At 40.1% G+C, this 27,238-nt stretch overlaps 1 protein-coding gene and 1 pseudogene across 1 annotated transcript; both read right to left on the bottom strand.

The window, feature by feature from the left end:
• Positions 1 to 9,118: 9,118 nt before the first annotated feature.
• LOC115684175 (putative F-box/LRR-repeat protein 23) lies at positions 9,119 to 11,569 on the bottom strand (annotated as a pseudogene).
• Positions 11,570 to 16,339: 4,770 nt separating this feature from the next.
• LOC130136004 (uncharacterized) lies at positions 16,340 to 17,664 on the bottom strand. The gene is made up of 2 exons (XM_056305961.1): positions 17,416 to 17,664; positions 16,340 to 17,204 (listed from the first exon to the last, which is right to left on the bottom strand). The coding sequence occupies exons 1-2, from the start codon at positions 17,510 to 17,512 to the stop codon at positions 16,348 to 16,350; spliced, it is 954 nt and encodes a 317-aa protein (XP_056161936.1). The 5' UTR covers positions 17,513 to 17,664; the 3' UTR covers positions 16,340 to 16,347.
• Between the last annotated feature and the right edge of the window lie 9,574 nt (positions 17,665 to 27,238).

Here is a 27,238-nt window from a genome sequence, read left to right as displayed (position 1 = left end):
ACGTCCATCCAACTATCCACGACCCGCATAAACACGCCTCAGGTCCTTTCCCACAGCCCGCGTCAATACGCCTCAGGCCCATTCTCACAGCCCGCGTAAACACACCTCAGGCTCATTTTCACTGCCCGCGTAAACACGCCTCAAGCCCAACTTTCTTTCCACTGACTCGCGTAAACACGCCTCAGGTCCAACTTTCCTTTCACAGCCCGCGTAAACACGCCTCAGGCTCAGCATCCTCCAATGACCCACGTAAACACACCTCAGGTCTTTTTTTGCCTTTCTCGCCACACCCGCGTAACCACGCCTCAGGTTGGTAGCCTTCCGATCAATCCGGGCTTTTCAAGAAAACACACACGCCACTTAATTCAATTAATTTCACGTCTTTCACGGAATCAAATATCACACAACCATTCCAAACGACCACAACACAATTCGCCATACTCAAGCCAAAAGGCCACGGTTCTACCAATTCACGTTGCATTTCAACAAACACCTACGATCACATTAGAGCGATCACAACCAACCATTAATTCACCACATATGAACACAATTCAAGCATTTGGACCACACGGAACAATCACACACTAAATTGATATTCTAGCCTCAATGGCCCCTCATACAATCACACTAAGCCACAACTCACAATAAGAGCGTTATCCCCATCACGAATCATCAACACGAACTATCGTCAAACGACCATTAAATCACGCACGAACGACCGACTATCTCGGCATAAATTCCAGCACTAACGACCTCCAATCCAACCACAAAAATCAGCCATAAACCATCGCGATTCAGCCCATACTCCGGCCCATCCACTCGCCCCGAACCAGCCCATAACTTAGCCACCCAATCGCGCTGAACGGCCACCAAAACCATGCCGAATAGCCCATGACAGCCACTATATCCACTATATTCAGCCCACACACGAACCTCTAAACAAGTCTAGCATTACCCATCATCCTAAGTCAGGATTAGAAAGTCGCTTACCTCGACTTGAGCAAGAAACGGGCGATTTGGACCACGGGAGGATCGCGGGACAAATGGGCGACGGCGATTCGACAAGAAGCAAGGGCGAGCAGCTGGGTTCAAGGTGGTGAGAAGCAGCGGCAGCGTGGCGGGGACCTCACCGAACAGCAGTAGCTCCGTGACGGCCGGGCAAAGCGATGGCGGCGGCCGGGCAATGACGGCGACGGAATGGGGGCGATGGGTGAGCCAAAGAGGACGAGCGAGAGGCGAAACGGCAAGAAATGAGGTGCTCCGCGGAAGCGATGGCGAGGGGGCACGACGGCGCAATGGCGAGCTGCTGGGGCGGATAGCAAGGCAGTAGCGGCATTGGAGGCTGGACAGGCGGCGAGCGGCGGATCTGGTCGGCCTCGGCTTCGACGCGACCAAAGGCCACCCGAACAGGGGAAGAAAAGGAAGAAAAGGGGCGACAGCGACAGCTCCGGTCTGGGACGAGCGGCTGACAGCGATGATGACGGCGAGCTGGGCGAGCTGACGGTCAGCAGAAATGGGGAGGCGGAGGCTCGAGCGTAATAGGGAAGGCGACGCATCGTCGCCGGAGCAAGCAGGCGACAGGCGGCAGGGGAGCTAGGATGGTGGCGGCAAGCCGGTTGGGGCGATGGCGGCCGGAACGGCGGCGTGGGGCGAGTCGCGGGCGAAAGCGAAACGTGGGGAGGAGTCGGGCGAAGAAAACAGGAAGGGAAAAGAGAGGGGGTCGCAGCGGCGATGGCGCGGCCGGCGGCGGCGTGACGGCTGGGCGAGCGACGGCGCAAGGCGGATGGCCGGCAACGGTCGGGCATCGACGAGCGACGGTCAGCAGAGGGGAGCAGGAGCAGCTGTACGGGGACGAAGGAAGAAGAAGAAGAAGAAGAAGAGAGAGAGAGAGAGAGAGAGAGAGAGAGAGAGAGAGAGAGAGAAAGTCAACATACTCGATCGCGATCCAACGGTCACGATTCAAACCCAAAATAGATCTAACGGTTCACGAAAATCCTAATTAATTAATAGGACAAAGGGCCAGAAGATATTCAAATAAAACACACTACGAGGGAGGTCTACTAGTCCAAACCGCACCCGGTTCAAATTTCACTTTTCACTTATCTCGGGCAATATTGACATTGGCCACAATAATATTGACACCGTCCAATTAAATTCGTCACGAAACTCCGAGAAATTCGACACCAAAGTTCGGGCTCTAAATAACGATCAAATTCGATCGAGTGCGATTCTAGCGAAATCTCTAATTTAAAAAGAAATAACCCAAGAGTGATCAGTTCTAGGCTAGATTTTATTATAAGTGCACTGACGAAATACCCGTTTTATAAATCCCAAAAATAGGTCGAAATTCGGAATGTCACAGATTTGTTTAGAAGCAATATTTTGAACATCTTTATGCAAAACAGCTTTTGCAGATTTGCAATCAATTCTTAGCAAAAACTTTTGATTTAAAAGATCTCCTTGAAATTTAGAAATTGAAAGGACAATAGCAAAAAATTCTTTTTTAATAGTAGAGTAATTCTTTTGGCAATCATTCCAATGTTAGGAGACAAATTGAACAATCTGTTCTTTATTGTCTTTTGATTGTTTAAGAATTCCTCCATAACCAATATCAGAAACATCAGTTTCAACAATTTTATATGCAAGAGGATCAGCAAGATGTAAGCAAGGAATTTCCTTGACAGTATGTTTGATTTGTTTGACAATATCAGTATGAACTTGAGTCCAAGGTGGAGGATCTTTTTTAAGTCTCTGATGGAGTGGTTTGCAAATTATATTAATGCGAGGAAAGAAATCAATAATGTAATTTAAACTGCCAAGAAATCTTTGCAATTGATTTTTATCTATGATTTCATCGGGAAATTTTTCAGAAAATACTATCGATCTTTCAATGGGTATAATGGGTCCTAGATGAATGTAATGTCCTAGGAAACGTATTCTTGTTTTAAAAAGGGATATTTTAGTAGGTGAAACTACTAAACCATTCTTTTTCGTAATATTGATAAAATGATCGATATGTTTAAAATGTTTTTCTATGGATGTGGAAAATATCAAAACATCATCTATGTAAACTATAATGTAATCAGAACAGGAGTTAAAAATGTCATTCATTATCCTTTGGAATTCAGAAGGGGCATTTTTTAATCCAAAAGGCATAAAATTCCATTCATATTGGCCAAAAGGAACAGTAAAAGATGTTTTGTACTTATCCTTTTCGCTCATTTGGATCTGCCAGAAGTCTGATTTCATATCGAATTTTGAAAATATCTTCGCGTCATGAAGTCTATTCAACAAATCGTTCTTAATATATATACATATATATATATATATATATATATATATATATATATATTACCATCAGTGGCCGAGGATCTGGGGATTATAAATAAATTAGAAAGAAGTATAGAATTAATAAAAATCTTACTAAATAAAGAAATGATTTATAAATAAAAATCAGGCTAAATAAAAAGAAGAGCATTGTAGCTTATATAAAGACCATAGGCAACATATAGAATCAGAAGTAAGACTACTAAATCAACCATGTAGGTGGTAAGGGTAAAACGGTAAAATACATACCATCCACAGGCGATTTCAACCTATTGATTGTGGGGTATGTAAACTAAATTGCTTTAAATTAAATTGCAATTAAGTAAAGATTGCTGATATATAAACAATATGGAAATATTACAAATGCGGATTAAAAAGTACAAGTGCAAAAGTAAAAACCCGTTGTATCTTCAATTCATAAGTAAGATTTAAGATTTGGAATATCAGGTGATACATGGATTCTATGAAACTTACTGGATATTCAAGAGGTATGGAAAGTTCTTGAGACGAATGATCTCTTATTCCTTCAAAGAAGGGCTGAAGAAGTTTGAAGAAACTCGAGACGGTTTTTGAGGGATATCGAATTCTGAGTGAATAATTGTGTGCCCTCCACTGAAGGATGGGGTTTGAATATATAGATAAGTTGGTTACTGTATGAAAAGGGTTCACAAGTGGTACTGTAACAAATAGTAGAAAGTGAACAGTATTACAGTGAATAGACATAATTATGAAAATTCTCAAAAAGAAAACAAAAGGACAGTCTTCTTTCAGTGTCCTCTGTCTTTTACAATGTCAGAATCTAGACAAATCTTCAGGGGAATCTTCTTCTTCTTGTTCGTCATGATCTCCCCAAGGAATGCGTGGTGTACCAGGGATTCCATAACAATCATTTTCGTTGGAATTTCCACTATGATGAGAGTGAGAGGAACTCGAATCTTCAATTTGAGAAAGGGCTTGTTTTAGCATTCCTGCTAACTGCTGATGAGATTTGGCAGATGCTAGTTTTGACAAAACAAATCCTTTATCATGTAGAAATGGAGTGATATCATCAGATTTTAAAGAAACGGATCCTCTAGAAATAAGCCATTGAGTAACGACTTGTTCAGTAATTCTATCGAAGAACTTGAAACCATCCCACCATTTAACTTTGAATCGTCTTATTAAAATGGGGATGCCTGTGTCAATGGATTTGTGGTAATCAAAATGCCAGCATAGTACCCATGATATTCCAAAGTGATAGAAAAAGAGCATCAATTTAGGGAAATTTTTCTCATAAGGAAGGGGAGTAAATTGGCTGAGGAAAAGTTCATAATTGCGTCGGATTTTTGGGTGAAGGATTTCATCAATGGGACCAAGATGTTCCCACCATCTAATGAACCAGTATGGAACTTGTTTAATATCAAATTCTTTGAAGAAGAATAGCCATGCATGAGAATTGTTGGCATTTTTTCTCCAGAAGGTATTCCACCAAGCTTGTTGATAGTCAAAATATGAAAAAGATGATCTGTATGGTAAAGATTCAGCCATCTTGATATCAAATTTTTTCAAGGCTAAAGGGACAGGCTTTCATTGGGAAGGGTGAATGACCCTATGGATTCTGGCTGTGGAGTAATTGGTCTGGCCTTTATCAGAAAAGTGTCGAAAAGTAACAGATTTTGTTTATGTTAGGATTTTTTCATAAAACTCCATTATTTTATAAATATCATGGGGAGTGTAGGTAAATTTTTTAGAAAACATATTTTTTGCAGAGAGGTATGGATCTTCATTATAAAATCTATTTTCTACATTGCAAACATTTTGGAATATTGTTTTATGAAAGAATTTGGTTTTTGGAGGGGTTGCCTTAGTTGGCTGAATAACCACCTCACTAGAAATTCTTTTGCCCATTGCTTTTTGAGTAGCTATGGGAGAAGGATCAGGACTTTGCTATTTGTGACACCAAAAACCCAAACTTTTTTTTGTGACACATTTACCCCAAACTTTTTTTTGTGACACCAAAAACCCCAAACTTTGCTATTTGTGACACATTTACCCCAATATACTGTAGCCTAGGGTATTTTAGTCTTTTTCCCTTTTTCTATTTTTTTTTTTCCTCGTTTTTTTTTTTGTGTTTTCCCGCAAGGCTGGCCTCGCGGCGAGGTCTCCGGCGACCTCGCCGCCACAGAGCGGTGGTCGCCCTCGCACGGCGTTGGGCGAGGCGACCTCGCCTCGCCGCTGCCGGGCGAGGACCTCGCCCCGCCCGGCGAGGTGAAGGCTGCCCTCGCACCAGGCGGGCGAGGCTGCTCGCCCGGTGGGCGAGGCTTCCCTCGCCCGCCCGAAGCGAGGGCTTCCTCGCCCCGCCCGAGGCGGCCCTCGCCGTGATCCGGCGAGGGCGACCACCTCGCTCGGCCGGCCGAGGGTCGCCCTCGCCGGATCTGCGAGGCCGCCCTCGCCGGCGAGGGTCGCCCTCGCCCGGGCGAGCGAGGGCGGCCCTCGCCGACGCCGGCGAGGGCGGGGCGTCGGCGAGTGCCCTCGCTCGCCCGGGCGAGGGCGACCCTCGCCCACGCCGGATCCGGCGAGGGGGCCATCGCCGGCGTCCCGAGCGGGCGGCCCTCGCCGAGTCGAGCAGTCGCCCTCGCCGGATCTCGAGGAGCCGCCCTCGCTTTGGGCGAGGCGAGGGAAGCCCTCGCCCGGCACGCCGGCGGCAGCCTCGCCCGCCCGGGCGAGGCGACCTTCACCTCGCTCGGGCGGGGCGAGGTCCCTCGCCCGGCGCCGGCGAGCGCCAGGGCCGCCCTCGCCCAACGCCGGCGGCGAGTGGCCGCCCTCGCACAGGCGGCGGCGAGGGCGCTGCGCATGCACGGCGAGGTCGCCCAGGAGACCTCGCGGCGAGGCGGCGTACTTGCTTGGAAAAAGAAAAAGAAAAGAAAAAAATAGAAAAAGGGAAAAAGACTAAAACACCCTAGGCTACAGTATAATGGGGTAAATGTGTCACAAATAGCAAAGTTTGGGGTTTTTGGTGTCACAAAAAAAAGTTTGGGGTAAATGTGTCACAGAGGGCAAAGTTTGGGGTTTTTGGCGGTTTTTTCCCAAGAATTTGGTTTTTGGAGGGGTTGCCTTAGTTGGCTGAATAACCACCTCACTAGAAATTCTTTTGCCCATTGCTTTTTGAGTAGCTATGGGAGAAGGATCAGGACTTACCATTGCTATTGAAGGTTGAGGCTGGTTATTGAAGGCTTGTTGAAGAAGTTCTAAGGCTTCCTCGTGAGATATTTTGGTAATATCAAAAGGAGTATCTGATTCTTGTTTGACCTGATTAGAAATGGTGGTAATATTTAATGATGGTTGAGTTGCTTGAAGCCAACTCCTGATGTTGGTTAGGCCAGAAGGTTTTTTCTCCGAGGATGTTTCGGCAATTTCTTTGCCTTTATCTCTCCTGATGGGTTTATTGGGAGGTTTGAGAGGCATTTTCCCTATAAAAATTCTCTAGTGAGGAAAATATATATATATATATATATATATATATATATATGTGTGTGTGTGTGTGTGTGTGTGTGTGTGTGTGTGTGTGTGTGTGTGATGGGAAATAGATGGCGCTGTAATACGATAATAAGAAAATATTTATATTTTACTTTCGTTTTTATATGAAAATAGGAATATAGGTATTTAGGATTTCGGAAGATGCAAAAAAAAAAAAAAACTACTAGGCCTTTTCCTTCAAAATCTGAAAATGAAAAATACTAAGCCTCATATATTATGAAAAAAATTATATGACTCTAAAGATCAATACGTCTGTGTTTGAATCGGTTTTGAACGATTAGATAAGTCGAGGTATAAAAAAAAAGTCAAAATGTGCGAGTTGCAAATTTACTAGAGGAGGCGTGTATTGATTGACTTTTACTTTTCATTTGCAGTACTCACATTTTGACTCTTTTTTAACTCAAAATATTTGGAACTTTGATATCATATAAATGTTGACAAGGAGATTTCTTTATGTTTTTTCATAATGTTTTAATTATCAAATGATGTTTTAAATTTTGATGGTAAACCAAAATATTAATTAAGTTAGCTCCGTCTGTTTCATGAAAATTAAATGACTTAAAAAAATATTTTCCAAAAAATAATTGTTTTTATCGCTTGAAATGATTAGTCGATGAATTTTTTTTATTATCAACAACAATTTATATCTAAACATTTTCATAAACAATGAAAACATTTTCAGGAACAATGAAAATATTTTCAGTTAATTTATTTTTGTAAGTGATACAAGAGATCATTTTTAGGAAAATATTTTTCCAAATTATTAATTTTCCGCGAAACAAATGCACCATAAGTGGAAAGCAGCAAGCTAGTAATTCCAAACAGACCTTTTTTTTTTTTCTGGAAAGATGCACATCATTTTTTACGACACTGAATAAATATGCGAATTTGTTGATAAATGTCTTGTGATTTTATTATATCGATTGGTAGAAAATCATAATGAGGGAAAAATGAAGAACTTTTAAACTAATATTTCTTAAAATTTAACCTGATTCGTAATAATCAGATTTATGCTTAAATTGTCATATTCAGAAAATTTTGACCAATTACCTCTTAGCTAATGTATTTAACTGGTCATTTAGGCTAGATAATTATCATGTGAATTAGTTATTATGAAAATATTTGCATACATGGAAAGATATGTAAAACTGCAATAATTACACATCATATTTTGCAAAAGATCCTTCCTTAAAAAATTATTTCTAACACTTAAAGCACTTTTTCATTTGGTTTTGATGGAAAAAAGAGAAGCTAATTATCTATTCCATAGATGTTGAATCTTGCATTGAGGATATAAATTCACAAAATAGATACTTTCAATTTGAGAAATAATGAAATAATTTTAATATTAATAATAACCGTTCAGTGAATTTTCATTTTTATGAAACTAGCTTTATTTGGAAAGATTGGGAAGGGGGAAAAATGAGACGAGGTTGAAGCAAACATTTTTAACAAAAATTTCTCACATTTCACACTCCCATCTTTCCAAACAAAGCAGTACACGATCAACTGTATAAAGCTCAAACAATTTGAAAATTCTGAAGATCCTGTTGAGGGCAGATAATGACCATAGAATATAGATTGGAAACTCTTCTGACTATCGGGAACTTTGGCACCATCCACCGAGTATAAAGAAGTCCGATGCCACTAAAAAGGTATTGGCATATATGATAATGGAGTTTGCTCCTTTACTTGTGGTCTCGAGTTCAAGCTTTCTTGGGAGTGCTTAATGAGTGAAATCCCAAATGCACCAAACCAACCCAATGTTGGGGTCTACGCCCTTATGATTGTCCAGGAGGCAAACCGGTCGAAATGCGCTAAAACTAGTCCCAACACCACCCGATCCTTTGTACCAAAAAAAAAAAAATTTTTGAGTCTCATGCAAGATGCAACATAATAGCTAACTTGTTTAAGAATGTGCGAGCGCGCACACATATATTTCTCTTTTACGAGAGCCCGTCCATCATGTGCGGGAAAGTGGCAAATGCTGAAATTTAGCTCCAGAGGTGAGTTAAAAAATGTTGAAAAGTTCCTGTAAAACCTAAAAGGTCGAGATCTGCACAAAGTAACCTGAAATGAAATGCAGAGAAGTCCCTATTTGCCCACTCCACTCCTTACCAAGAAGCCTATAGTAGAACTATATGCAACGAAAGGCATAGGTAGAGAAAGAAGAACAAAAATAAGCATTTCCTGAGGACAGCAGATCTACGGAAGTTTTTCTTCAAAACAAGGGCGTCGAAATGTCGATGTAGATACCTTACCAAAAAAAAAAATGTCGATGTAGATTGCTAGGAAAGTAACGGCAAACTTAGAGCCGCTCCCCTAGAACAGCCTGCAAATACGAGCCTTAAAACTCTGTACTTATAGGTAGTGGTGGCAGAAGCCATCATAGTCAGATGAATAATCTCCTCCATAGGATGAACAGGTAGTAGCCTTAAAACTTTGACCCGTTCAGTGCATCTTTACCCAGGCTACCCTCCAGATCAACATTGAAGCATTGGCCCAAGTCAAAGAGGCTTCAGATGCGGACAACCATCCAGTATTGCCTTCAGGCCAACATTAGTCATCTTGTTTCCGAAGAGCTGGAGGGGGCGCAATTCATTTGAAGTATACCTGGTTATTGAAAATGAGTGATTTCAGAAGAGGACAACATTGTCCAACAGACTCCAGGGCATCCTCCGAGATATGGTCATATGGGAGCCATATTTCAAGATCCTCCAGCAAAGGAAGCCTTTTGACTGCTTCAGATAAACCTTCATTTGAAATGCCCCAGCAAAGTACAAGTCGTAGGCGTCTAATATGATTGCACCTGTCATGAATCGTGACATACATGAGAATAATCATAGCAATAAAGAGAGGCATGCCAGCAGACTACCCAAATTAATGTCAATGACTAATATATAGAGACAGATGCAGTCAAAGAGCTGAACGATCTACTGCAGTACACAGGCTTAGAAGCATATATTCAATCAGCACCAAAAGTGACTGTAGCAGGAAAAAAGCAGGCGAGGAGGTTACAAAGTATCTCAAAAACACACAGAACAGAAATATGACAGCATGACATAACATCATCAAGAATCCTCAATCACGAGAATACTCTATTGAAAGAGCAGCTTCTGTTCAACCCTTCCGAGTCATGTTCAAAACAGTGCTTATGCAGCCTTGATCCAGCAAGATTCCTTTTAGCTTGTACTGGTTATCTCAATGTAAACTGGTTAGAAATCTTCCCAATTGACAGATGCAATGACTGCTCCACTAATGGCCCCTCACTACAGCTTTTTATATGTGTGACTGCAATATGTATTAGGAAGAATGAATATGACATGAACTCCAATAAATTATCTACGGAAGTTCCTTGAAAACAAATATAAATAGGACTGAGTCAAGACTCAAAATATGAAAGATATAATGGAAAACAGTTACCCCGAAAGGAGTCTGATTCCCAAGAATAGATTGAAGAGGCAAACAGGAATAACTCAGCAATAAAACACAATCTGAAAGGTCATCTTTCAAAAGCTTTCTTGAAGAGAAACTTTACTCTTTAGTCAATATGGATAACCAATCTGATCAATCCCCTAAAGGACTAATAAACAGTCATTCCTTCATTCATAACATTGGGTTTCCTTTCATTGACAGGATTTCTATGAGCTAATAATCAAGGAATTGACAGCTGCTGAGTCGGGTTAAGGAAATGAAGTCAAGCCATTAGTTTCTCACTCTCTCTCCTAGCATCTCAGGGCAGTCCTATACCTCATGGTGTATCTTACCTCTCCATGCGATCTAACGCAACTGCTCCTTTTCAGATTCTTCTTCTATATAATATATACGTGAATAGACCTTTCTGAATGGCAGGTGCGGCTCCAAGTTACCTTGAGAGGAAACCACCGCCATTCGAATCATCTGCACCAAGAACTCGACCTCTTACCAAGCCAACCTTGTGGGGGCTAAAATGTCACAACTAGGAAGTTTTATTTAGGACAGTGGAACAACCCAGACAACGAAATAGGCCAACGGACCCTGTTATCTGGGTAAGACGTCAGCCCAGATAAGTGGCCAAACATGAGCTAATTTGCCCGCAACGCAATGCATCGAGCACATGGCGTGCGCCTAATCTTCTAACTCAACGCCATGCGTTAAAAAACTCAACGCGGGACGGTCAACACAACCAACATTTCTCCAACCACAACAGATGCAAGAACGACAAATTATTCCATCTGACCATCCGAAAAAAAGAGCCCTCACCGGTCGGTGATGTACTTGAGGAGCTCGTCGGTGCCGAAGTACTCGATGCTGATGTCGACGCAGCCGCCGCGGCTGAGGTCGACGGCGCGGCGGCACGCGACGTCGAGGCCGCAGCCCATGGCGGGGAGGTACCACGGGACGCTGATGTCGATGGCTCGCCACATCAAGGGGTCCCTGCAGATGGAGCGCCACGAGGCGCACACGTGCTGCGCGGTCTCCAGGGTCTCGGCCGCCCCGAGCCTCGAGATGATCGCGGCCGTGACCTCCCGCGGGAGGTCCACCCAGTCGGGCCCCGGCGGAGGCTGCTCCGGCGTCGTCCCGGCGTTCCTCTTCTTCATTTCCTCCTTCGTCTTCACCATACCGTGTGCGCTTGCTGGCCGGACGAGGGGACCGGGCGTGAGCGAGTCAGGGTTTTGCTCTGTGCGAGCGAGCGAGCGAGGGGAGGGAGAAAGCCGGAAGAAATTGAACACGGCCGATCCTTTCTTTTGCTTGAACAAACTAGGCATCATCACACAAGTTATCCCCGAATATAATCTCCGAATTTTTAATTTATTTAACGTGATTCTTAAATTTTAGTTCAACATGCAATATCTTTCCTGAACTCTTAATTTATTCAATATGGTCCCTGAACTTTTGGTACATATTCAATCTAATTCCTTAATTATATGAAAATGTTCAATGTTGTCCTTTCATTAATTTAAATTTAGGGATCACATTGAATATTTTTATATAGTACAGAGACTAAATTTAACACGTATCAAAAGTTTAGATATCACATTGAACATATTAAAATTTTAGGAACGCTTCGCACATTGAGTTAAAGTTCATGAACCACATTAAAATTAGTTTAAGGATGACATTGTATATTGAGCTAAAGTTTGGAGACCATTTACATCATTTTCCCAACAAATTATATATAAGGAGAAATTAAACAAACTCCTGAGCTTTGATCTTTTTTACTTATACATAATAATCCCTAAAAATATTATTTTGTTATAGCAGTTAGTCCTCCATTATCTTTTTCGGTTAACATGTGCAATGCACGTAACTTTTAAGGAGTAAAAGTATATTTTTATCTCATTTTTTAAGGAAATCTCTCTTTCACCTCTGATTAACCGTAAAATAATTAATATAATACAAAATGGGAAAAATATAAATTAACAATTGTACTAATATTAGAAAAATGAATATTAATAATAATGTCAAAAGATAACTCTTTTCAAAATGTGATAAATGTAGCCACTTTAATAAAGTTATATAGTTCGACCAAGAAAAAGTTATACAGAATATGGAGGTAAATACACATAACTTTCTAGAATTTTGGACTTAGTAAACGTTTGCCCCTAAATTTTCAACTGTTATACATTACATCCCGAACTTTAATTTTTTTATGGTCGTTAATTTTCCGTTATATTTTTTGTTAGCATGTGTAATGCACATCACTTAAAGGGTAAATATATTTTAATCTTATTTATGATAGAAATCTCTCTTTTACCCTTGATTTTTATACAACATGATAAATATCAATAATGGAGAAAACTGAATTAACTAAACTGCTAATATAAAAAAATAAATGGAATAATAATACTAGAAAATACCGTCGAAAATTGATGAACATTTTAATATAACTAATAATATATTTTAACGAAAAGAACACAATTAAGTAAAAAGAAAAGAGCCTCAATGATAAGGATGTCAAATGAAACAAAATAATTAATCATTATGTACATCCAAATAGTTAATCATTGTAAAAAATAATTGAGAAGTATTATTAAAGTAATGATGTCCACAACTCATAAAAGGAAAAAATTAACTGGAATTCATGGTGATTTTAAAGTATTTTCTATAACCATTTAAAAGTAGATAATGAGTATCCAATTTCTGTAATTTGACGTTCTTGTTATTGAGGTCTTTTTCATTTTTATTTAATTTGTGTTTGTTCTTTTTTCTTAAAATATATTTTTTACCTCTACTAAAGTGACTATGTTTATCAAATTTTGTTTAATATTATTGTTGATATTCATTTTTCTATCATTAGTACTTAGTTAATTTAGTGTTTTTTTCTTTTTGCATTTTCTCTATTTTTCGTGTTCTTACACCAATTAAGGGTAAAAGAGAGTTTTCCTTAAAAAAACTGAGATGTATCACCCCTTGAAAGTCTTCTGCATTGCACATGCTTTAAAAACTGATGGAGGACTAGCGACCATAAAAAAAGAGAAAAGTTCAAGAGACATAGTGTTATAATCAAAAGTTTGAAGACAAATGTGTACTACCTTAAAAATTCAGAGAGGTTTTGTGCAATTTCCCCTAAAATTACGGAAAAAAGGATAAACATAAATTAGATTAAAGGAAAAAGGCATCGATAACAAAATTGTCAACTGACAAAAATTGGTCGCTCAATTTTTATATTTAACAGGTTAATTTATGTGAAATTGATTGGTTGCCAAAAATATTTCAAAATCTTATCAAAGGATATGATGCCTCAAAGAATAAAAGAAAATGATTAACCAAAATCTAATGTAATTTTTGAAATGGGCCAAGCACAATAACCCAAAGTGGTTGAATTGGCTGTTCTTGGAAAATTAAACATGACAGACGTGATGGCAAGTGTGTAGAATGTGATGTTGAAGCGAAAAACATTCATGCAAAAGTAGAACCTTCTATCAATCGGATATTAAAGGAGTTAGAGAGATAGAAGAGATACAAATGAGATTTATAATAGTTCGGCCTTCCACCTTGCCTACTTCATCTCGCAGTTCTAACAGCCTTAACATAGTTAGAATCCATTGTGTAATCCTTATGATGTTACAACTTGTATAGAGTACTGCTTCCATAGGAGTTTCGGGAGTCGCTTCTACAAACTCAAGCACCTCTCACAATGCTATATTATTCTCTTTTCAAATTACAAATATTCACACCATCTACAAAGATTTGCAATTAGAAAACACTTGATATATTCCAAGTTGCTTTTGGCTGATTCTAACACTTGAAGACAGCTTGGAAACTCCAATTGGAGTCGAATTCAAATTGATAAATATCTAGGATCACCAGAACTGTACCAGGTCGTATCTAGAACCATCTAGTTCAACTTTAGCATGGGTTGTTTTTGCAAAACACTCCTCCTAGACATTTCACGAAACTTCTCTGTATTGTTCACCTTCTAAAAGCGGGTCCTTCCAACCAAATCTACATCCTTATGTTCTAAGATTTGTTCACCTTCTATTGGTGCATTCAAGCTTTAAAGAACCTTCGTTTTGCAACTTGTTCACCATCTACAAATGTCTTTTTAAATGTAGACACACTTCCCATTCAATAGCTTGCTCACCTTCTACAAAGGCCAAAGCCTTTCCATGCTTTGAACATCTTTTTGCCGACACTATCTATTTATGGCTTGTGCACATAGAAGCTGTTCTACACATTCAAATATACACATTATTATCATTTGATTATTTGGTCATTTTGAAAATATCATTGAGAATTTTTTCAATAATTTTTAAAACAATTTTCTTGATCAATCAATTTTTAACATTAACTAACCATTTTACGATACATAATGAGACTTCAATTTTACTATTTGTGCTCTTTGTTATTGAGGCCTTTTTCTTTTTACTCAATCGTGTTTCTTTTTGTTAAAATATCTTAGTAGCTCTATTATTATATCCATCAATTTTGATTTTTTTTATTTTTTAATATTGTTATTGATTTATTTTTTCTGATATTAATTTTTATTTAATTTTTTCTTCTTCATTGTTTTTGTTTTTTTCATGTTTTTTAGAGGTCAAGTGTAAAAGAGAGTTTACTTTAACAATGAGATGAAAAAACACATTCATCTCTTAAAAGCCATGTGCATTGCACATGCTAATGGCAAATATAACAGAAAAAAATAAATTTTAGATAATCATGAACTTTTCCGCGATGACTTAGATGTCATTAATTATATGATTCAAAAGATTTGGATTTTTGAATTTCCATAACGCAGTTGGTAGAGTAGCCAATGAAAGTTAGATTTAAAAGTCTACAAATGTAGAAAAAATAAATATGACAGAGGGAATTTATGATTAGAGAATGTTTTGGAGCTTTTTATCGTATTATTGAAAACCAACTTGCAATTACTTTGTTTTCGAGTCGAAAAATTTAAATAATCCTCTTTAAGATTTTATACATATTATTCCAACGATTTCACCCTAAACTGACAAGAGAACTGAAATCTTGTGGATGATTTCCATGTTGTATTGATTCTAAACCAATAATTATGAAAAAAACCGAAATAGCAACGGTCAGAACATAATGCATCAAACACAAATTTTGCGTTCGGTTCAAAATATCTATATCATGTAAATGGGTGAAACTCCCACTAGTTTAATTTTTAGGGTAACTTTAGCACGTCTTCATCTATAGGTTGAATTGACGATCGTGATGAGAAAGAGTTTAATAATGTTGGGATAACGACTATGATATCTTACATATTTGACAAATAAATCATATTGAAAGATCAACAAAAAAAATATATCATCAAAAATTTATATCACATGCTTTATAAATAAATGAATATAAAAACATACCTTATATGTTTTTACAACATAAATTATAATACAAGGGAAAAATATATCTTTAGAGGGCTAATATTGAATGGCGAACATATTTCAAAAGTAAATATTTCTAAATGCATACAAGTGGCCACTTTCATGATTAAATGCTTTGAGAAGATTTGACTGTCGTCTGATAACTTATGATTAAATGCGTAATTAGATTAAATAAACATAATATATTGTCATGTCGTGACCCACGTGATTAAATGAATAATCACATAACTCTTGCTACTTTGCAATCGATGATGACATCTGTGAAAGAGTTAGAATGATATATCGATATGTATTCTATGTAGTGATCATGGCTGTGATCATCATGTCGATCGAGTTTTCAATATCGTGCGGTGCATGATTTGGCTCTTCATAAGATCCACAGGAAGCGCAGGTTCTCGTCTAGTGAGTAAATAGATTTTATCAGACATGGATAGAACTTTATTAATCTTTTGATCTCATTTGAAATGTTTCTCAACAAGCAAAATTGGTGTTCCCACATAAGGAAACCAAAATAAAAAGAATACAAGCAAAGCTAGCATATAATCATCTGGGTCCGAATCCTACTAAGAGGTCCATTCGAATCCCACCAAGAGGTCCACTAGAGATCGGGAATTGTCGAAGAAAGAACAAGATGTTCATAGTTGCCGTATGTTATTTTTACTAGGAGTCCATTTTCTTCTCAGGCAACAAGAAAAGGCTTGCTGGTATTGATCTCGGCCTTTGGTTTTGGAGCATTAATATCCTTCTGTCTATGATCTGATACCTTCATCTCAAAGCGTTGGAGCAAATTCTCTAATTCAGATATCTCCCCGCAGATATCCGTGGTAAGTTCGCTTCTCGCCGCAACATGTTGCCGGAAGCTGTGCACTAGATTAAGTCCGCTCTCAATCTCCATGCCTAGCTGTTCCATCGTCGTCCTCAATTCCCTAATATCCTCCTGCGAGTCTTTAAACTTCCTCTTTAAAGACCGGTAGCCCTCGAGCGACTTTAGAAGCTGTTGCGAGAGTTCTTTGTTACGCTCCTGAAGCGCGGTGTCTTTGTGAGCTTCTCCGCTGTGCTTCTTCTCCTTGTGCTCCACGGCACAAGCCTGTACTTTAGCCAACAACAGCTCATTTTGTGCCTTGAGATCGTTGAGATGCTCCTCCATTCCATTCAACTCATGTACCTTTTTTGTCAGCTCTGCCGCCATTATCTCCTTTTCTTTTCCTAGGCTAGAGCACATCATCTCGAGGCTCTTTCGAGCTGCCAAACTCGCGTTTAGCGCTTTCCTTAGCTTTTCCTTCTCATCGACAACAATCTCCTCGGGCTTCTTGTCCCTCTTTCCATTTCTAGGCCTAAGTTCTGTGTAGCATCGCCTTAGCTCTGCTTCCCTCTTATTGTCGCCACATTGAGACTTTTGGACTCGAGTCTTGACATCGTCGAGGATGGTCATTATCCCAGCTAATCTTTGCTTCTTGCGGTCATCGCCATTTTTGCCGCACGCTTCATTGTGATCTTGGACTAATTTTAGCAGCAGCATTATATTTGTGGCAACACCTAAAGAAAAGTAACTAGGAACATTAGACAGATTCCTAATAAAGATGGACTAACTAGAGATGTTCAATTGGAAATTTCCTTCTTCTTCCTACAGATAATGAATGAAAATCTAATGAACATAGTAACACGGCAAATAACATCGACATCAATGGAGATCAGGCCCCAAAGAAAGCATCCAGCGACATCGCTTATGAAGGTATGATTTCTTCACCTTCTAGCATGTAATCTTCTCGCCTTTCGACATTACCAACCGAAGGAGGAAGTAAATCTGGCGACGAATGGGCACGAACTCGGTTCGCATCTGCCATCAAACCTCTAATTCCAGGAGTGATGATATTTTGGAGATATGGAAGAGATAGCTAGAAGGATTGAAGAGGACGATGACAGATAGAAAAGGAGAGAGATTTTGGTTTTCACTCTCCTGTGAATCTCTCCTCCTATTCCATGTCTTTGTTTCTGCTTCTTCTAAGCAGTTTTCTTGTTTTCCTTTTTTCTCCTTATAAACCAACATTGACGGTCATTGTTGTGGGCAAATAACGGTTGTAGTTTGACTTCTTATTGGCCTTCCATTTGGTTTGACTTCCATTGCCATCTTTTGTGTGGTTCTTATAAATTCCCAGCAATTTTCGTTGAAACAGATATTTAAAAGACAATAATAATAATAATAATAATAATAATAATAATAATAATAATAATAATAACAATAATAATAATAATAATAATAATATTTGGCAAAAGGAAAAAAAATTCTGAGAGCGTTTGATCATGTCGTGAATGTGAGTACTCTGATATGTTGGATAAGTTCGAACCAAGGGGCAAATTCTTCGACGTACTCGACCAATGGTTTTTTTTCAATAATTGTTATTTGTTGCACGTAGTGAAGAACACAATATAATAAATCAATACAACAAAGTGAAATAATAAACGCAATTTGTTTTTTGACTGAATAGTATTCTGTTCACATAATTTTAGTTCACGATTATGACTTTAAGTCACGAAATTTCCATCTTTTCTAAGGCACCAAAAGTGTATTTTTGGTATGAGTATTTCACTTAATATAAGTTACTTTCATTGGAGAAACGGAGTTCGTATTTTAAGCACTAAGTACTTTCTACCTAATCATTTATGAAAAAAATCATAAAAAAAACTCTTTTCTTGGACATGTTTATAAAAAGAAAATTAGTGGTCGTTGAAAGTGAAATTCAAGGCATTAGACTGGGCCAATCTCAATTTTGGGTGCTAGGTTTTTCCATTATCTAGGAATACGAACATAGAGACCCGATTATCTGAAGATTGGAATGCTAAGTTGCATGCTTAATTCCAAAAAAAAAATTAAATAATTAGCACTTTAGGTCTATTACAATAAATTGCAAGGGCCTTGGTGGCCCGGGCAACAACCCCAAGTAACCCATGAAGTAAGCTTTTGGCATTATGCTAAACGATTGGCCAATTTCTTTAGAAAGCACAAACTTTAGCTCGAATCTCAATTTTGATCCAAACTTTTTTTTGTGTCTCATATGAAATCACCAGTTTTAGCTCGGGTCCCAATTTTGGCCGACACCTTTTTGTCTAAAAAGAAACATAAATTTTAGTTCGAGTCCCACTTTTGGCGTAAATTTTTTTTGTCTCATAAAAATGAACAAACTTTCAATCCATATGCAATTCTGGCCCTGTCAAATTTCCGTCAAGTTTCCGCTGAGTACACGTCGAATGACACGTCGAATTTTTTATGATATCATTGGATGGAAGCATGACGAGGACTAGACTTGGGTAACGACAGAAATTTGGTGGCTTTTCATGAGACAAAAAAAGTTTGTGCTAGAATTGGAACCGAGCTAAAGTTGGTGCCTTTTTGTGAGACAAATAAATATAGGGCAAGAATTGAGATACAAGCTAAAATTAATACTTTTTCATGAGACAAAAAAAATTTAGGCCAGAATTGAAACTTAAGCTAAAGTTATTCTTTAATAAGGAAATTAGGACCCAAACAAATAGGCGCTTAATCGAATCAAGAAAAAGTTCCTTTCACTTTGTAGGACGACGACAATCTATGACATCCCCAATTTAGACCGAAACGACCAAAGGAAAATGACCATGGAAGTAGCAAGCGGTCCGATTCGAGGGTCGGTAATGGAATGAATAGTAAGGTCGGAATGCGTGTATTGAGGATTGGCTAAGGGATCGACAATGAAATGATTCCCCAGTCACGCAAGTCGATTAGAGTGATTCGATCATGAATCGACCTTTCAACCACAAGGGTTGCTAGTGGGATAGTCCGGGACCACCATGGGTTGGTGCCATGCGGGCATGTGTCGATCGAGGGTGATTCAGCTCGGCTATGCATCGGTCGCGGGTGACCATGGATTGATCTTGTAGCACTGGGTTCCACGCGATTACATGATAACCGAGAGTCGACCATAAATCGTTGATGCTTAAACGTGGATCGGTTGTGAATCGGCCGTGGATCGTTGCGTTGAGCTGGGTAAGCCATGGATAGGCCATGTACAAGGCCAAGAGCCTTACGGCTTGGTCGCGGACCAGGCTTTGTGCTGACCTCGCAAGCTAGGCCTTGTGCCCCACCATGGACCGGCCATGAACCAGCCATGAGCCTGTCGGTTACGCCACGGATCGGCCCTGTGCCCGGCTGTGTGCCGATCATTGTGCTTGGCACTTGTGCCATGCTTTGTGCTCATCCTTTCTGATCCAAACTTAGTCTTGTGCCAATCAGACTTGGCCACGAGCCATGCATTGTGCCCGTTCGTGAGCCAATGCAAGTGTTCGGCCCGTGCACCGGCCCTTCACTCGTGTGGCTCAGCCATGCGCTCAGCACACCGATAGTTCGACTCGGCACCGTGCTCATGCAACCGGCCTTGTACTGTCCGTTTGGCCCAGCGCTCGTGCGGCCCGGCATTGTGCCCGGTGCTGCGCTCATGTGACCCGGCCACGTGCCATGCCCTGCGCCCGGTCAAGCCCAACCGAATAGGCCATGCACTTGATCAGTCTGACTAGTCAGACTTTGCACCGTTCAACCCGGACTTTAGCTTGGTTATGACTAGTCATGCTTGGACATATTTTTACACCAAACTTCGGTTCGAATAGGATGGTTGATCATTTTTAGATACATAAATTCCCTTTTATTTGGTTCGCCTTTGCTAGTATTATAATGGATTTTGGAGGTTATGCTTAATGAAGAAGGTGAATCATAAGTTAGTTGTCCTTAGAGGATTATTGGCTATTCTTTGTTGACACCTGATTTTAGGCCAATTTTTCAAATTTACCTAAAAATCATAAAATTAGGATTAGGAACCTTGGCCATGCTTAGGAACCTATTTCTAAACAATAAATAAATTTTTTAGATTTTTTGTGAATTTTTCCTTAATTTCTTTTGGCTAAAAGGGGAGAAAAATCAAGAAAAATACCAAATGGAATTCAAAAATTCAAAAAAAATCAATAGTCTTATTTTAATTCTAATTTCATCACTGTATTTTCAATTTTAGAAAATTTTAGCTGGGAGTATGTTTTTCCCAAAATTGGGTAATTTCATACCCCAATTGAGCAAAAAATCCAATTAAATCATTTTTAATTATTTTTAGGCTATAGTGTCTTCACAACAATTGATTCTTCAATTGCATATTAGCCTGTCCAATTTCACAATTTGGCAAAGGAATTGAAAATTCCCAAAATTAATTGAAAATTATGGATTTTAAGACCCAAATTGAGGATTGTATTCAATCCGAAATTATCAATCAAGACTCATACCTTCTCTAGGGTTAATTAGTCATGGATAATTCAATTTTGGTCTCAATTTTGCCTAATTAGGTCATTTAGACACTTAATTGAACAAAAACCCAAGTGAACCGAATCCAAAATTGGGGATTTTTTTAAATCTAATTAAAGTGAAAATTCAAATTGAACCCCTATTCTAGGGTAAAATGAGTCAAGGAGTCAAAATTTTGGGTTAGAATTGAGAAATTGGGTCAAAATTGGGTCAAATTTTTAGATTTGGACCAACCTGAGTCTGCGGGGTCGATCAGATCGAACCGCCCCAACCCGGGTCAGTCATCCTCTTCACCCGACTGGGCAATGCGTGGGAAAGGAAGAACTATCTAATCAAAGCCATCTCTTCACTGACTTAGAAATCTCATTCAGCACATGAAAAATAGGATTGGACAGCTAGAGAATCTCCAGCTGTCCATCCTCATATGTTCTAACCAATTCGAAAGTCGGTTAGAGCTGAGAACCGACTCGGAGAGGTGGATAAAAATTGAGAAAAAACTTCTTATCAGGGAGGGAACCTGTTCGACAATTTGCCAAAAAAGAGAGAGAGAAAGAAGACGAGCGAAACCAAAGAGAGAAAGTTAGAGAGAGAGGGTCAGAGGTCCCCAACCGAGCGTCCAGCGCCACCCTAACCGGCAGAGCACCGGCAAATCGAGCACTCATTTCAGTCAAACCGGCTGATCGTGAGCACTTGAAACCGAGGCTCGTCCGGCCAGTCTAGGATCATCCCGGCGAAGCAGAGATCATCACCTTGAAGAACATGTGTCATAGAATTATCCCAAAGTTCTCACTTGGTTTAGAATTTCAGATTTAAGCTCCAGCGAAGAAGGTAAAATTTGTTCCCAATCACCTATAACATGTTTGACAAAAATCCAGAATAGGCACTCGAGTTTCATTAGGTTTGATTATGCGATTTCCTTTGTGATTTTGAGATCATCAATCCTTAAAACATGTTTTTGATCATATATTTCATTGTTTGTTGCATCTTGGATCGGATTATGCATAAACCGTGGGTTGGCCTTGGTAAACCCCCCTCACCGGAGCTCCCAAACCTTACTGGAGTGCTTCCCGATGGCCAATGGCCATTCCAAGTCAGTTGTTCATACTCTCTGATTGTTTTGGTTGATGTTTGATTGCTAGAAACGGCTAGGACGACTTGCTTGCTGATTTGAATATCAGATAGATTAGGTTTAGTCAGTTTCAAGTTAATGTTTTTTAGGCTTAGTTTTTGCTAGCCGGCGGTGGTCCGATGACGATTTGGCGGGGCTAGGTGATTAGAGGGTGTGAAATAGTTGATCTAGGAGTTGTGAGGATGATCGGATGATCGCTGGAAGGTTACTAAAAAATGATCTCAAAGTCATGGTCCTGAAATGGTAAAACTGATATTAATGCATACCAATTGTTTGTAAAAATGTCCCAAAGAATAGTGTCAAAAACAGTGTGATTTTGGTGAGTTTCTCGCCCGAGTGCTAGTCGATGTAGGCCAGGCAGGTCCAACCTGGTCAGACCGGTCTTAACCGGTTTGGTCTGATTCATTCTCGGCGGGAAAATAAAAATAATAAATAATAATAAAAATTCAAAAATAATAAAAATTAGAGAATTCAGAAAAATCCTAAAAAAATTAGAAAAATCATAAAATTCATTAAAAAATCAGAAAAATCAGAAAATCCTAAAAAATTAGAAAATTCAGAAAATGCAGAAAAAATGAAAATTTAGCCTTTTCGGAAATAAAAATTTTCCCAAAAAAATTCAAAAAATTCAAAAATTCATAGAATGGCTTAGAATACCTGTGGCCACCCACTTTAAGTGGAATTTAAATTTTTTGAGGTGCCCAAATGGTATTTTTGAAGACTCCTTAGTTTAGGGATTAAAATAGATCTTTACCCCTAAAAAACCCTAAAACTCTAAGACAACACAATCCATTGAATGAACAAGCCATTAGGGCTTTACTAGGGTTTGAGTGTTTTGATTGATTTTCATTTTAGAGACCATTTTAGGAGTGCTGTGTTTGATTGAAATTGATTGCGCATTTCCTTATTGATTGGTTGATTTCTCCCTATTAGAATGGTTAGAATTAGTGGATAGGCCTTGCGAACTCGCGTAATACGTTTAGACACTTCATATCGTTTTAGGTACCGAAAGGGCGTTAGAGATCTCGATATCGGGATTATTAACGTAACTAAGTCCCATTACCTGTATAATCTCTGGTTCGCAGAAATCGTGGTATTTCTCTCATACCTCGATTAGGTTTCTAGTCGACCAATAAGGACTAATGGCGACTCCAAAACAAAACTTAGGTTAAATAGAAAGATTAAAAAATAAATACCCGCTGTCACGTGAGGTATGTTCTGGAAGAGACCCTTGTTCATCTAGTGATGGGATGACTGTGAGATGTTTGGGTGAAATATCCGTTCTGGACCTTAGTAGCTCATTCGAGGACAGTTTCCTCATTCATGACAAATGAAAGTACCTCCAAAGACGCACGAAAGCGCGGCGCAACATTCTTGAAGGACAAAGAACAAGTGTCACACACCCAAAATTGGGAAACAAGAAGCTGAGTAGACCAAGTCAACATTGGACCAATAATTGTAAACTAATCATTAAGGAAGATCTTATCTTCTAATTTGTCTCTAGCCAATTATTGAAGTGTTCTTGAGAATTCTAGAGAGACAAGGCAAGCCACACGCCCAAGAAGCTTGAAGAACAAGACAAATAGAAGACCAAGTTAATGGAAATTATTGGAGAGCCATCATTAGAATTTTAGGTGTTCTCTTGGCAATTAATGAGAAGGGTGATTCACATATCCTAAACTTAGGGCATAATGACCCTAATAAGAGACTTGTAGAACAAGTAGGACACTTGTTAGATAATTGAATCAACAATAATTGAGCCTAAGATTTTGCAAGATTTTCCCTATATTATTAGGCGCCAATTTGATACAAATGATTGGTCCATTTGACAAGGCCATCATTAGAGCTTGAGCTATAAATAGAAGGGCTACCATCCCATTCTCTTCTTTCCTTCAACCTTGCATACACTCTCACTCTCTCGGTCACTTTCTCGGCCACTCTCTCTCTCGCCCCTTCACCATCACCGAACACCCCCTTTAGAATCACTTCTCGACACTAGTAGTAAGTGAATTCTCTATTTTTTGGTTAGGATGTGGTGTTACGTAGTTGGACTCGAGTGATGACCTTGTTTGTAGTAATTTATGCTTGCATGTGTGATTGTTTGTTCTTGCATCACGGCCATGAGTTAAGGCACAAATGGGTTATGAAAAGGGGTTTCGTATGGTCTTGTACCCATGTTGTGGCGTGATGGACTGAACTCGGTTTGGTGTGGATTTATGTTGAGACGTGTAGACCTGAGCCAAGACGGCTCCAAGCTGGCGTTCGGCATAGTGCACCGAGCCACGAGCCCTAGACCGCGCCCGGCATAATAGGTATTTTGTCTTATAGATCATAAAATACATGAGCACGGCACGCCTTCGGGCTTGGATGCATGGAATAACGTTAACAAGATAAGAAATCGGATTGTTTGATGCTTGTTGCATGATCACATGAGGGACTAAAAGCCGTCACCAATGGATTTTGGGACGTTACCCGATGGATTTCGGATGACCGACGAATGTCGGATGCCCGGTGGATTCCAGATGCTCGATTGATTTCGGATGCCTGGTGAATTCCAAAAGAACCGATGGATTTCGGTTAAGAAATAATAAATCCCGTGTGCCGATCTTCATATGCAATGTTTAAATACCATGATTGATGTTCTCTTGGTTGGTGCGTGTGACATGATTAACACATAGGCAAAGCAAGATGCATTTTGCTATTGATATGCCATCAACAAGTGAAATGGTAATGGTTGATCTCTTGTTCAATGGCGAGGCTTCTTCTTAGCCGAAGTATAGTGAATTTACTTATTGAGTTGTGACTCACTCGTATCATTTTCAAGTTTGTAGGTATGGCATCACCACCTCCGGTTAGCCATGGGCTTCCAATAGAAAGTGTTCGTTATTGACATAGTTGATGTAGAGTCCAAGGTCACATATCGTCAATTTACTACTACGGTTTGGGTGCAAGAAGATGCCAACGACTTAGTCCCCCACCGTTATGTAGCTTGGTTCATTTGGTTTGACGGAGATTTGCTTGGACCCCTTTCGGACTTTGGCGGGCCACCCGGAGCCGCTAATGACGACGCACCCGAGGAGACCATGGGCGGGCTATAGGTAGCTGACCGAGCACAAGGAAGACCGACTTTTGTTTTTTCGAGGAAGGAGCTGGGTTAGAGGAGCTAGGACTACCCAAACCACGTGGATAGTATGTAGAAGACCGGATGCAATCCGGATGTATGTAAGGAACAAGGCCCGAAGTGGTAGGGCATGTAAAATATGTATGTATCATGTAAATTAATGGTGTGCTTGTGAAATATGTTTCTATCCCATCTTGGTTGTTTGTTGTTTTGTTGGGTGTCAAGTATAATTGCTCTGCTTGTTCGTTTCAAAGATAAAAAGCAATGGGACAACGACGTGCCTGGGACATTGCATCAATAACCCCGAAGTAAAGATAGCTACGAGTCTGGACCGAGTGTCATGGTCTTGGTTCGGGTCATGACACAATCCCTAAGCCTTGTTCAAATTATTTGTTCTCATTTTCTAGATCTTTTTTTTTTCAATTAGATTTTCCAAGTATATACTAATTTGTTCAAATTGGTCATTCATTCAAAAATCTTAATGAAAAATGCTGACGTGGTGGTTAAATTACCGTTAAATGCTGTTAGGGCATCCTACGTAGGCTATTCCAACATAAAAAAAAATTTGAAAACGAAATAAACATCATACAACAACAAAGAAATTTGAAAATAAAACGAAGGATTTTTTCTGAGATAGAAAAAAAAAGTAAAATGGACAAGCGGCGTCTCTATCGGGTAGCCACCGGCGAGGGTAGCCAAACTTAGGCGATGGTGCCACTCGTTAGCGCATCAAACGTGCGCGCAAGCGCACACGGAGATGGAAAAGAGAGACTCTGTGGGTGGAGAAAATATTCACTAGTATCATACTGCCACGTCATGGTCCTATGTGGCGTATCTGTTCCATTAAGAAAGTGACATGTGTCAAGTGACGTGGAAAAAAAATGAAAAATTGGAAGTTTTCAGACACGTGCTCTCTTTCTCTTTTCCTTTCCAGCGTCTTCTCCCCCACTCTCTCTCTTTCTTTTTTTCAAAATTTCAAGCCTCACGCTTCACACCTCCCTCTCTCCGTCTCGCAAAATCTGAGGATCATCTCTGGACGACCATCGCCGAACACACTGCTGGAAAACGACGGAGGCTTGGTGGAGCAAAGTCGGGGTCGGAGGGCTGATGGCACGAGCTTCCCTCTGAAGACAAGGTCGTCGGAGAGAGAGACAGACGTGAGTCATGGTTTTAGCCGGATGACCCAGAAGAGAGGCGAAGTCAAACTCCCTGTCGACATCGTCGCCTTCCTCGACACCTCGACCGGCCCTTGCCAAGACCCGGACCAGACCTGCTTTATACCTCTGGGGCTAGCTACTCGCCCCTGTAGGACCCGTCGTCCAACTGGAGCAAGTAGCCAGCCGAGCTTCGAAAACGAGCTTGGAAAACAGTTGTGCTGTCACCAACTCATTTCTCACTTCGAAGCAAGAGATTTGATTAGCTTCGCTAGAGAGAGAGAGAGAGAGAGAGAGAGAGAGAGAGAGAGAGAGAGAGAAAGATGGGGTCTTCTGCACCTCCTCCTCCTTTGCCGGCCCAGACGCAGGTCCCTCTGCCACCGGACCTCGATAAGCCCACCTTTCGATCATCCTCCGAATTTCGCCATTCTCGCGAAAGTGTTTGTCGAGCTGAACACTCCGTGTCGATTTCGGGAGTTGATTGTTCTCTCGAGTTGAGCCCTTCGTTTGTAGGGTGGCGAGGTTGATGTTTCTTCGTCTTCCTCGCCTGTGTTGATTCCGGTGAAATGCTGGAAGGAAGGAAAATGTGATGCGATGTGACGTGATGTGACGTAATAGTGTCGGATCGCGAGAAAATTTGCTCGCGACGGAGCTCTTGAGTGTGTGAAAAACCTAATTTGTTGAGCGCTGAAGCTGCTTGCTTTTAATCCGGTTGGCTAATTCTCGCTGCCTTTGGCTTGGTGGTTTTATGTTAAGTCTTGCGGAATTGTGCTTGTGGACGGGGGATGGGAAAAGTTATTCGAGAAGCCGGCTAAGGCGGCGGTGCATTGGGATTTGCCATTATTCTGACTA

This window comes from Syzygium oleosum, unplaced genomic scaffold (assembly GCF_021117445.2).
Source record: "Syzygium oleosum isolate NSW1041296 unplaced genomic scaffold, Sole_v2.1 Sole_v2.40, whole genome shotgun sequence".
Classification (NCBI taxonomy): Eukaryota; Viridiplantae; Streptophyta; class Magnoliopsida; order Myrtales; family Myrtaceae; genus Syzygium; species Syzygium oleosum.
This window is presented reverse-complemented; position numbering and strand designations above follow the sequence as displayed.